This window comes from Sebastes fasciatus, chromosome 7, assembly GCF_043250625.1.
Source record: "Sebastes fasciatus isolate fSebFas1 chromosome 7, fSebFas1.pri, whole genome shotgun sequence".
NCBI lineage: Eukaryota > Metazoa > Chordata > Actinopteri > Perciformes > Sebastidae > Sebastes > Sebastes fasciatus.
The window spans coordinates 25123523-25139959 of record NC_133801.1 but is presented as its reverse complement, the minus strand read 5'-3'; the positions used below and the strand labels follow the sequence as shown (position 1 = coordinate 25139959).

Genomic DNA, 16437 nt, shown 5'->3' with positions numbered 1-16437 from the left:
ATAAACCAAGAAAAGATAGTGGGAGGTGTTTGAAGGGTGTTTATTCCTTGCGGTTGCTATGTGACTTTACTGTCTGAGCTCAGGGGGAAAGTGGAGCTCAGTCCTGCAGAAAAGGCAACGGGGCACGTTATTCCAAACATAAACATATGCTCAGTATGAAAGATGCCTCCCTTAAAAGGGAAACACTGCAGTCAACTGCTAACTGTAAGACTGTGACTCTCAATGTCAGCTGCATATACAGTACAGTAGCTGCTCTGGTAGCTTTTATTTCTCCCAGGTCCACTGGATATATGTTTTCTTTAGCCAGAAGCAATTTCAGCCTGTTATAGAAAAGCAGGGAGAGAAACTGAAAGAATTACACTGAAGAGTGACTGAGGGGGTGTTTGTCATATTATAGGCCGACCACTCAAACCGCCACAATAAGCTTGAGGGGAATTTTATTTATGTGGTTATGATGAATGCCTTCATCCACACTGCGTAACCCAGTGGACCCAGAGAAAACCATGAAAATGTATGAAGACTGTCAGAGATTTGCTCAGTTTCCTGCTAAAGAGATGAGCCCTGACTGTTGTTGTTATTGTGTACAGTATGTGTTTAATACCATTGTCTTGCTCATGCACTGTCTGTGCATAGATTATTTTGGAGCCTCTCAAGGCATCTCAAGGGGCTCATCCTCGAATTCTGAGTGTTTAGAAATGGCTATATTCGGATGCTCTTAATCTCACTTTTCAATATACTTCACTGGTGTCAGTGTGCAGTGTACTTCTGAGCTGTTGAAGAACAAAGCTTTGAAAATGCATCCTCAAGTGCAGGCCACAAATATTTGACATTTTCTCAGTTTTTTCCTCTGTAACCCAGCCGATTGGATTGAAAAGGAAAAAATGACCATAATAGAGATAACTTTTATCCTTGAAAGTGTTTAAGGTGTTAGCAATCATACTGGGTTGACAATATAGGACTAATGGCCCTTTTTAATATATTTTAGGAGAATGGAGCAGGACAATGATCCTAAACATTAAGCCAAGGAGTTATTTTATGACCACAGAAGTTTTATTTCCTGTCTGGCCAAATCTGTCACCTGACCTTACTTCTTGAAGACCAAGGCCCTAAAAAAGTGTATCACAGGTCTTCCAAAGCCTCATTAAGAAGATGCAAAGTGTCTGCTGATGTCTGTGGGTCCGCGACTTTAGGCCTTTTAGACTTTAGTCATTGATTGTAAAGGATTTGCCAAACTAAATATCAAATACCATGACTGTATTTAAGAATCTACCTAAGACGCAGGTCTTTCTGTATGTCCTTTGCATATCTCGAGAACCGCTCATCCGATCTACTTCACACTTGGCGGGTGTATTGCTGGGGACCCAAGGGAGTGCAGTGTTGAATGTGGTGCAATTTGACCAGATGGTGGCGCTGTAACAGGGAACTTTATGTTTTGGCATGTAACTTATAAACCGTATTTTGTAGGTCCAGACAAATCCATCCATATGAGTAACACACATTTGTGTCTAGATTGATTGTCCACCATTTTTAATTTGTCCGAATCTGACTTTTTGCTACTCCTACAAATGTTGAGCAATCGTCAAAACATTTCTGGACCAAGCCGGAAAAAGTTACATTTTAGGATTTTTGATGTTTCATACAGTTTTGCTTTATTAATGGCCCTCACAGTTTGCACAAATGCTGTGGGCAGGGTTTATATAATACCAAAAATGTCATATCTCCTTAGGGCCCTGACACACCAAGTTCGGGGCCCTCGGTGAGCATCTGTCGGCCTAGTTTTTGCGGTGTGTCCCGCACCGTTGGCTCTAGTCTGCCAAAGTTTTTTTTTGGGCGGTGCCCGTCGATGAAAAAAATCACTCTGATTGGCTGTTCAGCTTAAATGAATCAGTACACAAGAAGACAAACAGAAGTGAGGGAAGCAAGCAAACGAGTAAAGTCAAGAAGAAAAACACAGAAGGCTCTACTAATTTTTCATCTTCATCTCATCTGATCTTTCCAATACACAGATATATTCACAACAACATGGCCATCTAGAATGAAGCTAAGTGGTGAGTGAGAACGGTGTGAAAATGGTCGGCAAACACCGCTTTGTTAAATGTATGTATCATAACAACGGCTTGCATATCTGCCGTCCTTGGTCTCCCGGTTTCCCTTTTTGAATGATGAATACAAACTACCGCGACCTGCTGGTTTGGAGAGTTATTTCATCTCATGCAGGCGCAGAACGTACGTGGTAGTTGGCTGTCGGCTGTAGACTTTGCAGTGCGTTCGAGCGCAACTTTTTGGCCAAGACAAATGTGACGTTAGGCAACGCAACTGGTGGCCTTCGTCACCGCTAGTTCTCTGATGTCGGGTTGGTGTGTCAGCGCCTTTAACGCTTTGTGCTATTGTGACCACATTTGGTGGACATGCGTAGATATGATGTCTGAGAGGCCATGACAAATTTGGTGCCTTTTAGCCAATAGGTGGCGCTGTAGCAGCATCATCTATCTATAAAGGAAGTATTCTCTGTTTGTCTGTCTGTGTATGTATGTATGACCTTGTCCTTTGAATATCTTGAGAACCGTTCATCCATTAAACTTCACACTTGGCGGGTATAGCCATAAATTGGTTTTCGACAATGCTGCAAGCAGCACTTCTGAGGGCCAAGCAATCGGTCCATTCCGGATGGGCACACATTCCAAACAGGCACTGCACTATTATGTTAAATTATTCAACCACTTTGGTCCCCTAAACCGGATGATCACAGCAGAGTCGGCTGCAAAATGAATTCATTTTAAATTTTAGGTACTGAGTTCTCGAATGCTAAATGTTGTCTAAACGCAAGCAGCCATATATGAACTTTCCCTAAATAAAATGTATTTTAACATTAGCAAAATTATGATTTAGATAAACATATTTATATATTGTTTGTATTTCCTTATCTGAATTGGGGGTGTAAGTATAGAGGGTGTTGTATGCTGTACAGATTGTTGAGTAACATTTTTGATTGATGATTTTGAGTCATATAAATAAAATTCACTTGAGTCATAAAGAACACAACATGAAGAAAAACAAATCAGAGCAAGCATTAGACGGTAGCCTTGACGGATGGTAAAATATCAACAATATAAACCGTACTGTAAAACAGGGAAGCAGATATGAAATCCATCAACATCTTTGCGTGTTGTTTCTTTTGAGAACTGTGACTGAGGTTCAGTCTCCGTCAGTTGACGTCAGCCTGTGTTTGTGTGACATGGTGAGAAGGCAACACAGAAGTTGGCTGGATAGTTTGATGCTGTCGTGTCTGTTGATCAACTCCTCTGACATCGGCACAGCTGCCCCTAGCAAATCCCCACAAACACGGACAAACACACACACACTAAAACACACACTCAGGATGAGTTTGTCACATCGTCGCAGCCCCCCTGAGCTGGCCTGCAGTGATGATGAAAACAGAAGTGTAACACAGACTTCTGTTAGAGAAGAGAGTCTCAGACCGACATGAAGACACACAGAAAGATCAAACTGAAGATACTGAGTGACTTCATGACCCGTCCATAGTCTACCTCCACAGTCACCTGACCTCCACTATCGAGTATAAAAACGCTCACTTTCCACCAGTGGAAGATAAAGCTCCAGTTTATCTGCAATCCAGATACAGAAGCTGTTAAATGTGACTGTTGAAATGAAAGAAAGGCGATAAGAAGGCATTTGAAGCAAACATTAAAAGAAAAAAAGCAAAATCCAAAGTACTCTTCTTAGGAAAATGTTAAAATTTCAATTGTAGTGGTTCGCTCAAGAGAATGCACTCTGTGCTCAGTGATGAAGCATCATGCGTCACAAGTTTTACTTTGAACTACCGGTAGAATTAATGCTTTTTAACCCCTGACAGTGAAGAGCGCCATGCATTTCTTTTCTTTGATGTTACTCCACAAAAGGACCTTTTACTGAATAATTTGTTGAATTGCTTTAATATTGCAGGCTGTATTCTGCTCATATTTCATGGTCTTACTTTGCCAATAGCACCATCTCGTCTTCATCAGTTTGCTGAAAAAGCTCAGTGGGACCGAAGCCTGCATTTTAAATATTTGTTTAACAAGATGAAACGCTGTGTGCTTCAGCCAGAAGATTTTGGCTTTGTTTTGGGTCGAGGATAACAGTGTCAGTTTTGCTATTTGTGAGATGCGAAGACAATATTTAGATGTCTGTAGCCTTGTGTGTTTCTATTTGAGAACTTGATCAAGAGAGAAGCTTCATAAAATGTCATTTCTTGATGATTTAACCCTGTTAATAGAACAAATTCTAGTGATAAATTATGTCAAAATACACGCTAAACATATATTTCTAGTGTTTTTGAAGTACAGACTGCACTCTGTGATGTGGAATCTCATACATATATACAGTATCTTTATATGCACTTTCATTTAAGTGTTTCAGCTCTTTCATGGCTGTTTCTGGTGAGCAGCTGAAGCAGCGGGAGGTATTTATGCAGGATTGCTTTGCCATCCTCTTTTTACTCCTTTTGAAGAATCTGATGAATTCCAGTGGCCCTCCACTCGCCTGTAGTAATACAAATGGAAAATCATACCTCTCTTCCACTCAGCATACTGATGGTATCCCCTTCCAGCTCACAGCCCCCCCCCCAGCATCACTCAACCTCCGTTTACCACTCACACGTGTAAAAACCACACAGATTTGTGCACGAGGGTGAAACGTCTAATTTTTCATCAGGACTGAAAGGGCCTTCAGGCTGCCCGAGCGAATGCCAAGTCGATTGTCACATTGTTCATTGATGTGAGCTGTTGACAAATTTGCTGTGCGTTAATCCAGATCCGTTATTTGATGGCATGAATTTAAATAATGAGGGGAATTGACAGATTGAGCCTAAAAGGAAATTCATGGTGTCGCCTGCTCCCACAGTTTAATGACATAATAAATTGCCACTGGAGGTAAACTATGTTTCTATGCAAGTAGGGCATCGATTTATTATAAGTCTGCTTGCTTATGACGTAGCTGTATTCCACTCTGCACTATTTGTGGATGGGAACTGTGTGTGCTGTGAACTGTAATGACAAAAGCTGTTAATAAAGGTTGTCAGAATATGCATTAAAACTTGGTGGTACAATTATATATGCCCATATAACAAAGTAACACGTGTCTTAAAGGAATAATTTAACATTTTGGCAAAAAACACTCTCTTGCTTTCTTGCCCAGAGTTAGATGAGAAGATCGATACCACTCTCATGTCTGTCCGTCAATATGAAGCTACAGTCAGGAGCTGATTAGCTTAGCTTAGCATAAAGAATGGAAACGGCTTGTCTGGCTCTGTCAAAAGATAACAAAATTGGCCTACCAGCACATATACATGTAACAGCACATATAATCTTACATGCAGTTTATCCCTGAAATGTTCAGGAACATTTCCTGCATAGGGTCATGTGTGAATGGGAGCAGGGATCGATATTCAGGGACATTTTTTCAACCAATTTCCCACCTCAACACTATGTAACATTTCAGGGAACATGCCGGTACGGCTGTGTTGTGAATTAAATCAGTAATGTGCAGGGATAAGCATGTAAAGGGATACGTCTGTCTGACGGAAGGCACTGTCACGTGGAGCGAGGAAACCAATCACAAGACTCTGCTGATGATGTAGTTAAACCACAACTGTTTTACTGTTAAGCATTTACACCAATACTTTCACCGGTGATTTGACTTGTCTCACAAACGTGTTGAATATTAAATACATTACTAGAATATTGACACCGGACAAAAACAGCTTGCCCGCCCTCCTTGCCCCATCTTCTTCTTCTGTTGAATTTGATGGTGGTTGGCATCCATACATGTTGCATTATTGCCATAAGCTGGACTGTCCCTTGTCCAGTGAGCTACCTCCGGGTCCGAGAAGTGAAGCTAATGTGGAAGTGCCTTAAACTTGCATTCTTTCTAATGTCCAGCAGGGGGCGACTCCTCTGGTTGCAAAAAGAAGTCTGATTGTATAAAAGTCTGAGAAAATCACGCTACTTTTCACTACCTTTATTACCTCAGTAAACATTGTAAACATGAGTTTATCGTTAGTTATAAGTCTTTTTCTATACAGCATGATGTTCATTTAGTAAATTATGGCACTATTTAGAGTAAAATAGACCATTAATAAAGTTAATAAGAACCTTTTTGGTCACCTGAACATGTCTTATTCAGTGTTTGGTTCGAGTTGCAAAAAAACAACATGGCGACAGCCAAACACCAAGATGGCCATGGCCAAAATGCCGAACTTGACTAAGTCCACTTCTTATATGCAGTCTATGCCCTTGCCCCATCTATTCCAGTATTGCCATGGCATGTGTGAAAAGGCGAAAGACGGAACTGTTCCTGAATGGAGTGCATTTGTAAATAGTAAAAATCACTAGCGGTGCCTGAAAGCTTATCGCAGTGATTTACCGGGAGCTATGTGTCAAAAAGGCTTAACATGTTTATTAGTGAGCTTTGGAGGTGCTGACAGATTACTTTTGTTGCCTTTGGACACAGCTAGGCTAGCTGTGTTCCCCTGTTTCCAGTCTTTATGCTAAGCTAAGCTAACGGTCTCCTGGCTCTAGCTTCGTATTGGAAGGAACAGCTGTGAGAGCGTTGATCTTCTCCTCTTCTCAAAATGTCGAACTATCAATGACCAGAGCTGTGTTAATTTTAGCCAAAAGGTTTCAGTGTACACAGTATCTTGTACATGTGGCCGATTACAGCATTTCATCCCTCAAACAAAAGAAACAAGGTCACAAGATGTGGAAGCAGCTGAGTTGATGGTGACGATTACCTTCAGAACCGATCCTCCCACTCATCCTTTTGTGCCTGCAAACCTTTCTACACTTCTGAGCACCATCATTGACATCATGTTTCCCGAGCCCTAACCTTGAGTTTAAAACCAAGTCCTAATACTCGAACAGCCTGAGGAATTGTAAAAACGTACTTTTCAAAAATGTCATCGCTCTAAAACTAAAGCTGGTACTCGTAATGAAAGAAGTACCAGAGCACACAGTTTGTTTGTCTGCGCTGTTGGGGAAAGAATTTGTCTGTAAAGTCATCCACTCCATCCCCTCGCCCGTCTTCACTCACTTTAATCTTGCATCTATATGACATATACGGCTCTGAGAAAGAGTCAGTAATGGATAAATCCAGCCAGTGTATTTACTCATCCTTCCTGTATCTTCACTTCTCTCTGGACAGAGAATATGTTTTCATGCTTATCTGTTGCACATTTTGAACAAGTTATCTCAAGAAGTTATGAGCGGATGTGGATTTAATGTTGTGGACCTCTGACCCAAAAGCAGTTGATTAAATGTTGGCAGGGATCCAGATGTTGAATTTCTTATAAAAGTGTTGTTTTCTAACCAGCAAGAGTTATGCTGCTTTCACATTCTGGTGGTAAAGTCCATGTCCTACAAGGCTAAACGGGAATCGATTTATGTAAAAATGTATTGGGAAATCAAACCAGGAAGACGAATGATTAAGCTATTTTGGGAATGGGCACAATTTAGTTGTTTGGATAATACAGAGAAAGACGTCATTTGAGCCATGGACCACTGAAACCCAGACATTTCTCATCAACCAGTCCCTGCAGGTGGTGATTTCACTGATTTCCTCTTCCTCTCTGATTGAAGGTAATATTAGCTCTTGCAGTGTTTGGTTGGAAAGAAACAGTTGCTGCACAACAACCTGTTTCATGTAATCTGCTGTGCAAGGATAAGCAAGGATAAGACAAAGAGATTACAAGTATAAAGAGCGATATAAAATAGCAATGAGCATTACAGTTCTATTAAAACCTGTAAAAAGCAAACAGCATACGCATGTGGAATTCTAAAGGCACATAAAATAAGCTATCAAAATATACATGCTACATAAAGTGCTGTGGCTTGCAGGAGCAGCAGACTATAAAAGAATAATCAATCAATTACAGAATAGCTTTCGCATAAATGTGTTGCCAAGTGTCCCCTATGACAAAGCTCAAGGACAGTGTGCAAAAGCATTTATAAAGAAGATTAGATACTGTAGTTCATATTGAGCCAACATACAGTAGACCTATCAATCAACACTAACAAGATACAAAAGTAAGAACACAAACTAACAAAAACAAATGTGTGTTTTTCAAAATTAAACATTATACTTGAACTTCTGTAAACATAAATCCTATGTTTTAGTGTTTAAAGGGATAGTTCAGGTGTTTTGAAGTGGGGTTGTATTACGTACTTATAGGTCCATAGTCAGTGTATTACGTACAGTAGATGGCGGTTGGCACGCACCCAGTTTGGAGAAGCAGACAGAGAGTTTGAACACGGAAGCAAAGCGATGTACTGCTGTGGACGGGGACAGCAAAACGTATTTTAGCCACCTAAAAAAATCAATATCATTTTAAGTGTACTCTAAATTTAGAATATTTTTGCTGGTTAACCTTGCCATGAGACAGCTATACAGTCTATATTTCCGACTGAGAACTGAAGTTGTTATCTATGCTCTCGCCAAAGTTACCAGACTCCATTGAAAGAAAATTTTAATTTTACCTCACAGAACATGGGAGTTGATGCTCTACCGCTGCCTCGATCAGTTAATTTCTTTGTGTTATTGTGTGACTATGGTTAGTTTGGATTCACCAAAGTCACACAATAGCACAAACAAACTGACTGATAGAGGCAGCGGTAGATCAGCAACCCCCGCGTTCTGCGAGGTAAAATTACAGTTTTTTTCTATTGAGTCTGTTGGCTTTGGTGAGAGCATCGAAAATGTCTTCAGTTCCCCGTCGGAAAGGGTTGTCTGACAGCAAGATAAAGTGGTAAACATATTCTAAATATAGTGTGCATTTAAACTGATATAGATTTTGTTAGGCGGTTAAAATCTGTTTTGCTGCCGGCCCCGTCCACAGCAGTACAGTGCTTTGCTCCCGTGCTGGTACTCCTGTCTGCTTCTCCAAGTTTGGGGCGTGCCGACCCTCATCTTATGTAGGTAATACACTGACTATGGATAAATACCTCATACAACCCCACTTCAAAACACCTGCAAACAAGCCCATGTGTTTACAGCCATGATAGCGGCTCTGAGAAGCTATGCTTCAAAGCACCACTTTAAGCACCGTTTAAGAATTAAATCATAACTACGTGTTCTCTCATACATTTTTTTTCTCTCTCTTATATATCCAATTACACATACATTGTATGCTTGCGAGCTCTACTCGTGATGTTTCAATGCCATCCATCTTCAGCAGCCTACTTACCTGACAGACCGTTGATGCCATTTCATGGGATAATCCCCTAAGCAATCTCATTTTCATAGTACGTGCTGAAAGGGCCTCAAATAAAGCCACAAGTAGTATTTTGGTAATTCCGCTGCTTCAACTAATGCATGATGATGAGATCAAGAAATTGAGAATGGTGGGGGAAAAAATCGTAGTGGTAGAGGTCACCTGAGGCCGCTTCCTCTTCGTTTAACAGTCGCGGCATCTATTCCTCTCTCTTCCAGTCTGACGCTTGCTCACCGTGAGCCGACAGGTTGATGGATGTTTCTAAATCTCCTTTCTCTAGGGGCTCGTGGCTGCAAGCAGATCTCACACTTCTGTTTCTCTTCTCGCCTGTTGTTCAAATCGGATTTTGCTGTTCTGTTGTATCAGAAGCAGGAGATATGGTAGCTTAAATCAGTTGGCTTTACTCTCTTGATTATTTGTGCATTTTATTTGTCTGTGTTGCATTTGGTTTTTAGTGTAGGTAGTTTTTTATTTGGCTCAAACACAGCTTCTGTTTTGGCTGCAAGCATCTCTGCTCAGCTCTCTCTCCAGGAGACAATTCAGTAACCTGCCGTTTCAGGGTGTAAAGCCTGCTTTGCATTCTCCTCCTGTCCAAACACAGCCTTTCTTACATCCTGCGACGCTTTGTTTGGATCCAATAAGCTTCCCTCTGTGTGTTTCTTTCTCACCCCTCTCCATTTTCTTTGTGCTTGTCTGTGTATGTTTGAATCTGCAAGTGTGTGCGCTGTGTCCCCGCGTTATTACATTCGGCTCGGTACTGTCTGACCGGAGGGAAGAGAGGGCACCAAAGGTGGGAGGCAGTCAAAGCAGATAGCGAAAGACAAACTGTGACCAGCAGACCGGCCGCTGTGTGATCCAAATGGACAGGCGGTGTAGATCCACGTCAGAGTCTTTCAGAGCTGTCTGGCAGGAATGTGTGAGAGAGGAGAGAAGTCTGTCGGGTAGAGGGTTGTCTTCCTGTCTCAGACTGTCTTGGATGACAGTCTGTGACGAGCAGACACCCACTTTGGTCATGCTGAACCACACAGCACACCTAGCTTGTCTTTTTGGTTGATATTCTCCTCCACAACAGAGCTCGACAATATGGTGGTTCCATGTTTTAAAGGGTCTGCATGCCAACACTTATGTTTTCCATTTTTCTCACTGTTTACACTTCTGCTCAGGCTTAATTTAGTGACACTCTGCTGGGAGTTACACCACAGTTTGGGCAATGATTTTACCGTTCAGCTTCATTTTCTCTTCCAAATAAGTTTGACTAACCCGGGGTTTTTGTTTTCAACCTGTTTGACTGTTCATGTTTGTTGCCCTGACATCAGAGATATCAGCAATTATAGAATTGATGGGCAGAGCTACAAAAATCCTTCCTTTAAAGGGGAAAGACTAATTTTTTCAGTGCTTGTGCACATACATTTGGTTATCTGGAGTGCCAACCAACCCACAAACAGTGAAATAAGTGTGGGCTGCCTAGATCAGAAAACATGTGATTCACCAAGCCAACCTCAATTCAACCATGCGGACACACAAACACACACACACACCTGCGCAAATAAAATGTATATTGGCAATTGCCTCCCGTTGGGCTTACGGTGGCCGGTTGGAACATTTTAACATATTACCTGGCCCTACATGAAGGCTCATTAGAATATACCTCCCACAGCTTGAGAACTACCTTTGCAAAGCTGCACCATATGTTTCTCACCAGCCAATCAGAGCAGACTGGGCTTATTCAGGAGGGGGTCTTAAAGAGACAGGCCCTAAAACGGAGCGTTTCAGACAGAGGGTGAATACAGGTATATTCAGACAGATGGGATGAGAAAAATAATGTGTTTTTTGAACATTAAAGCATGTAAACATGTTCTAGTAGAAACTCAAAATACAAGTGTGAACCTGAAAATGAGCACGATATGTCCCCTTTAAGATATCCTGTGGAGTTTTTGTCCACTAGTGGCGCTATGAAGCGATGTTTCACCTTGTTTCGTTTGTATCTCATGCTCTACTATCACATGTACAAGGACACATAGTTTCACACTATTCCATTGATTGTGCCAATAACTGTATCAACGTGGCTACCAAAGGTCAACAGAAGAAGAATATTGTTAGCTGATGTAAACATGGACATAAACACTGCAGGTTTCATTATATTAGAAAAAAATTACTTCTTTTTTTTAATTACATTTTTATGTAGATAAATATATATATTTTTTTAAATAATACATCCACAGATCCTTTAGAAAGGTGCCGAATAAAAGGATGTTTTTTCTTGAAAAAAATTATTGTGATTGTGAATTAATCATTTTGTGTCAAGGCTACAAGAAGAGAAGCTGTTTTTACAAGAAACAGTGAATAGTGTTTGTTGACAAGAAAACTCCACAGTGTACCTTTAGTGCAAGCAGCACATGGTGCGGCACGTATGACATTGAATCTTTATCAGCTAATATCAAACAGCAGCCAGTAGTGTGGCTGAAGGTGTAATAATGCTTCCCGTGGAGAATAGATTAATACAGATACATATCTGGTAGTCCATCTTTATAAACATGTTGCACAATAGGGTGCAAATAATCTGTGTCAACAACATTAAGGCCAAATTTACATTTTTATCTTTGGACAGCTTGCAAGTGTTCCTTTTGTGTTCAGACATTACAAGCCATGTGAATGTATGTGTTTACCAGAGTCAGTTGTTTGCCATGTTGTTGGCCGTCATGTTGCGTTCTGTTGTTTTGTTTACTCGCTGCACATTAAGCTGTCAATTCAGGTTGGCATAACCAGCATGTTTGGTAAGCCACATTTTAATGGAGTGGAAACCAAGCCCAATCGGCACAGATCAGAACCGTGTTGGTCAGATTTTGGGGTGCACTTTCTGATAAAGGTGTAACTTGTTCTCCCCAACAGGCACCTGAGAAGAAGTTTCATTCTGCAAAATAGCTTTGATCGGTTCTAGCATCAAGAACAATGAGTTTCAGTATTATTGATGTGCAGAGCGAGGAATGTTTTTTTTGTTTTCTTTGCTGCACTCCTCCTTACTCCTCTTTGTGTGTGTCTATGTGTGTCCCAGCAGATGTTATGGAGGGGAAGAGCGCCATTCTGCTCGGCATGAGTCAGTGGAACTCAAATGACCTGGTGGAGCAGATTGAGACTATGGGACACATGGAGGACCAGTCGCACGGTACACTGCCCAAACACACACACACACACACACACACACACACACACACACACACACACACACACACACACACATACACACACACACACATACACATGCACACACACACAAATTTATAATCACACTCATGAGTCACTGAATGATGATAAAGATGGCTAGACTGTAGATTTATTGTAGCGTCTATTTAAAGCTGCATTAAGTCATTTTTGACCTCCAGGGGGCAGAGAGAGTAAAAAAAAAAAACAACGACCCTGATGTCATCTTATCGAGGTGTAATGGGTACGGGCAAATATTTGCTCACTTCAAAGTGCATTCAGACCCACAGCTGCCCTCCAGATAAACACTGAGGGGCTGCGTCAGTGTGGGTTTATTACTACAGGGATGGATTACAAATTAGGACGTCCAGTTTGAAGTTTTGCAAGGACATTTGCATGTATTTGGCTGTCTAACGCAGCGCATTGCCGGATGCTTCAGTGTGACAAAAGTTGAGCCAGGATCCACAGGACATGGTGTTATCGTCTGTCTGGATGCAGCATATCCAGCAGTGGAGGCTGGTCCATAGAGGCAGAGGAGGTTGCTCCTCTTCTATTTTTGAGAGGGAGATCATAATATAAAGAGTAAAGAGTAATTGGTTGAAATAAACAATTACCAAATGTCATTATCATTTATACAAATATATAATAATATTCTTTTCATTGGAAAAAATCCATTATTGAAATTCTGATTTAATGCTTCAATAGCGACACCTGCAGGGCAGGCAAAAAGGTGATGGTTGGCGCAAGGGAGGACAAAACACGTAAAATTATGGACATCCTCCCTTGGGTCGTTACCAATCAACAACCATAAGAATACATTATTGACATTGCGTTGGTCCAATGATAATGTCCAAATGTAGGCCTTTACAACAGAGTCCAAAGTTTTACCCGTGCAACAGTCCGTCGCCCATACCGGGATCCAGTCCTAGGTGAACGGAGTGCAGCAGCACGTCGGGCCGCCACATGCCACCGTAATACCGCTGTGGGTCAGCCCGGATGGCCGAGCAAAGGGCTGAGGCTGCCTGGGGTCGACGGCAGCAGCAGGACCTTGCCGGGGAGGAAGAATGGAGAGCTCCGCTTTGCTGGGGCAGCCTCGGGCCTCGCTGTCAGCTGTCCGGGCTGGACCCACAGCGGGACTCCGTGGCGTGCGGCGGCCCGACGTGCTGCTGCACTCCGTTCACCCGGGACTGGATCCCGGTGTGGGCAACGGTCTGCTACGGGTAGCAGTTTACAGACGGGCTTTTAGTTACACAGTACGTACACAAGATTCATTCCCATCCTGAGGCCGAGAAATCTTTTACTGCTTAGTTTTTCATTTTACATTAGAAAGTAGAGAGATAAGCAGCCAACTAGTGTAGTAATTATAATAATAATCATTTTTATTTATATAGCACTTGTCAAACTTAAGCGCAAAGTGCTTTCCAGATTAAAAGATTTGTAGAATAAAAATAAGAAAATCTGAATCCCATGTAATCTCCCGCTATATGATAAAATTGGGAACATAACAGCACACATATCAAGCAGCACTGAGCCCACATAAAATGAAGGTGCAAGTGCAAAATAAGAGAAATAACTAAATAAAAAAACACAACGCCGTGGGTTGGTTTTCCTCCTCTCCTCGCCAATTTTTTGAGTCACCAGCCGCCACTGATATCCAACAGACACTAACATAATATCTGTGCCTAATATTCACAGGCGTTTTAGCGTTTGGTTCGGTCCACCAACTCCTGGGAACAAATATCTTTCCAAGTAGCTCAGAGCATAATCTAAAGTGAAAAAAAGATGCAATGCTCCTTGCTTGCGAAGGCTGAACATTTTGTTATTAGGCTTTAGATGAGCGTGAATAAACAGAAGCACACAGCGAGCGGAAGATAAACATAATGGTGGCTGAGATCTAACATGCAGATATGCCACGCGTTTCAAGCTCAGTGCTCCTGCTCTGTGCTCGCCGATGCCTGAGGAAGAGCACTGAGCTCGAAACATGTCTGTCTCTCCTGTCCTCTGCTCTGCTCTCTCACTGCGGCGCAGTGTATTTATGCGCATCTAAAGCATCACTTAAAATAAAATTCACTCTTTCCAGGCAAAGAGGTTCCAATCTTTTTCACTTCTATTCTATTTCACGACCATGACATTTCAAACAAGACCTGATAAGACTGCAAATGCATCGATCACAGATACGTGTGGATGCTCGGCTTCCTTTTGCTCTCTTCTTGTCCAGTTAATGAGACACCAAGGAAGTAAATATGGGTACATTTTCTTCAGTGCTCAATCAACAGAATTCCCCCTCTTTCCTTATTTCCTGTTTCATTTTATCTCTACCCTTCCTCACTGCTCTTACTTAAAGATCACAAGGACTAACATGGCAACTGCTTTTCTTTATTTTTGCCTCAGCCCCAGATTGAAAGACTTTGTTAATCCTTTCTTAGAGAATAAGCTTCTCCTGTGATTCAGTAAATCAAAGAGCGTCTACATCTGCTCCGTTCGAGAATCGTTCGAAAACAATGAAATACAGAGATGCAGTACCTGTACAGAGCAGTGGAAATATTTGTAAAGCAAACGGCACCGGCAGTAGGAATATCATATTTCACCAGGTTTTCATATTAATCCTCAACACAGGCTTTAAATCAAGCGTTTCTCCTGATTAATTCTCCTTGCGAGAAAGTTATTTAATTGGATTCATTTATCAAAATCACTGGTGGGATTATCCAACCACAGTAACTGAATAACATATCGCCCAGAGATTTAACAGCACAGTATTTCACGACACATTAGGAACATTTCAGTTTATGCCCACAAAGATCATGAATCGGATTTATGCAGATCAGTGATTTTTATCAGCCAAAGATAAAGTCCTCCTTCCCTATTACACAAAACAACAGGTGATAAAAGCAGTGTGGCTTTAAATTGGATGGCAGCAAAGAAACAATCAGATTCAGTTCAATCACACAGGGCAGAATCAATGATAATACCATGGATTCAATACCAACTGTGCTTTACAGCTCCTCTGTCAGTCCACTGCTGATAGCATGGCACTTGCTTTTGGTTTTGTTTACTGACAAATGGACCGGCTCTCGTCGGAAAGGTCAGCGCTGAGGTTTGACAAACTGGAGTGGATGCTTTTAATCACTGCGCTTCAGCGAGAGTGTAGTCTGGTCTTACAGAGATGAAAGAAACCGCTCCTGCGGCGACGCCGTAGCTACTAAGTCATGTGGTGGTAACTGAGGAAGTGTACACTGTGAATATTTTACACCCCCCACACATCCCATTAACAAACCACTCATGAAAACCAGTAATGACCTGTGAAGTGTTCCACTGCGGCAGCAATACCAGTCAGAGTAATTGTAGTGCTCCAGAATGGAACCAGCGCCTGTAAAAACAAACGAAATAACATGAAGAGCTGCCCAATTTTAAAGGATAGGTTTTTTCAAGTCTAACTTGAAGCTTAAAGCTTCAATAGGCAGAATGTTTTTGGCATCGTTGGGCAAAAATATCATAATAACCTTTCAGCATATTGTTATTCAAGTGCTCTGAGAGAAGACTTCTGCACCTCCTCATGGCTCTGTTTTCAGGCTTTAAAAATCTAGCCCATGATGGGAGACTTTCAGTCATTTCAGAGAGAGAGAGCGTTCCTATTGGCTGTGCTCCGGCTGGTGGGCGGTGCTTGGTATTTCCTCAACTGATCTCAACATGGCTGCCAGGTCACAAGCTTTCTCATTTTACAACTAAACAGTGCACTACAAGATGTTTATGAAAACATTTGAGGCGAGAAATAGGCATTACATCAGTGCTGCCTAGTTTGACCATTTGATCGTAGCTGTGCTAATTTTGGAAATAATTGAAAGGGTTAGTTTTTGAAGTGGGGTTGTATATATACTCCCATGTTCTGCAAGGTAAAATTGCTATTTTTGTGAATGGAGTCTGGTTGCTTTGAAGAGAGCGATATAACGGTTTCAGTTTCCCGTTGGAAAGGGCTG

The 16437-nt window shown here is 41.6% G+C and overlaps 1 protein-coding gene across 2 annotated transcripts in view; it reads left to right on the top strand.

Annotated features, from left to right (window-relative positions):
- Window positions 1-16437, top strand: part of pitpnm3 (PITPNM family member 3) — a 106562-nt gene that overhangs the window by 25724 nt on the left and 64401 nt on the right. Inside the window, exon 3 of one of the 2 annotated variants that reach the window (XM_074639899.1) lies at window positions 12321-12428. In XM_074639899.1, the coding sequence (XP_074496000.1) occupies window positions 12321-12428 (108 nt within the window). Of the gene's footprint in view, window positions 1-12317; window positions 12429-16437 lie in introns of both variants that reach the window. The other variant, XM_074639898.1, reaches the window with a different exon arrangement.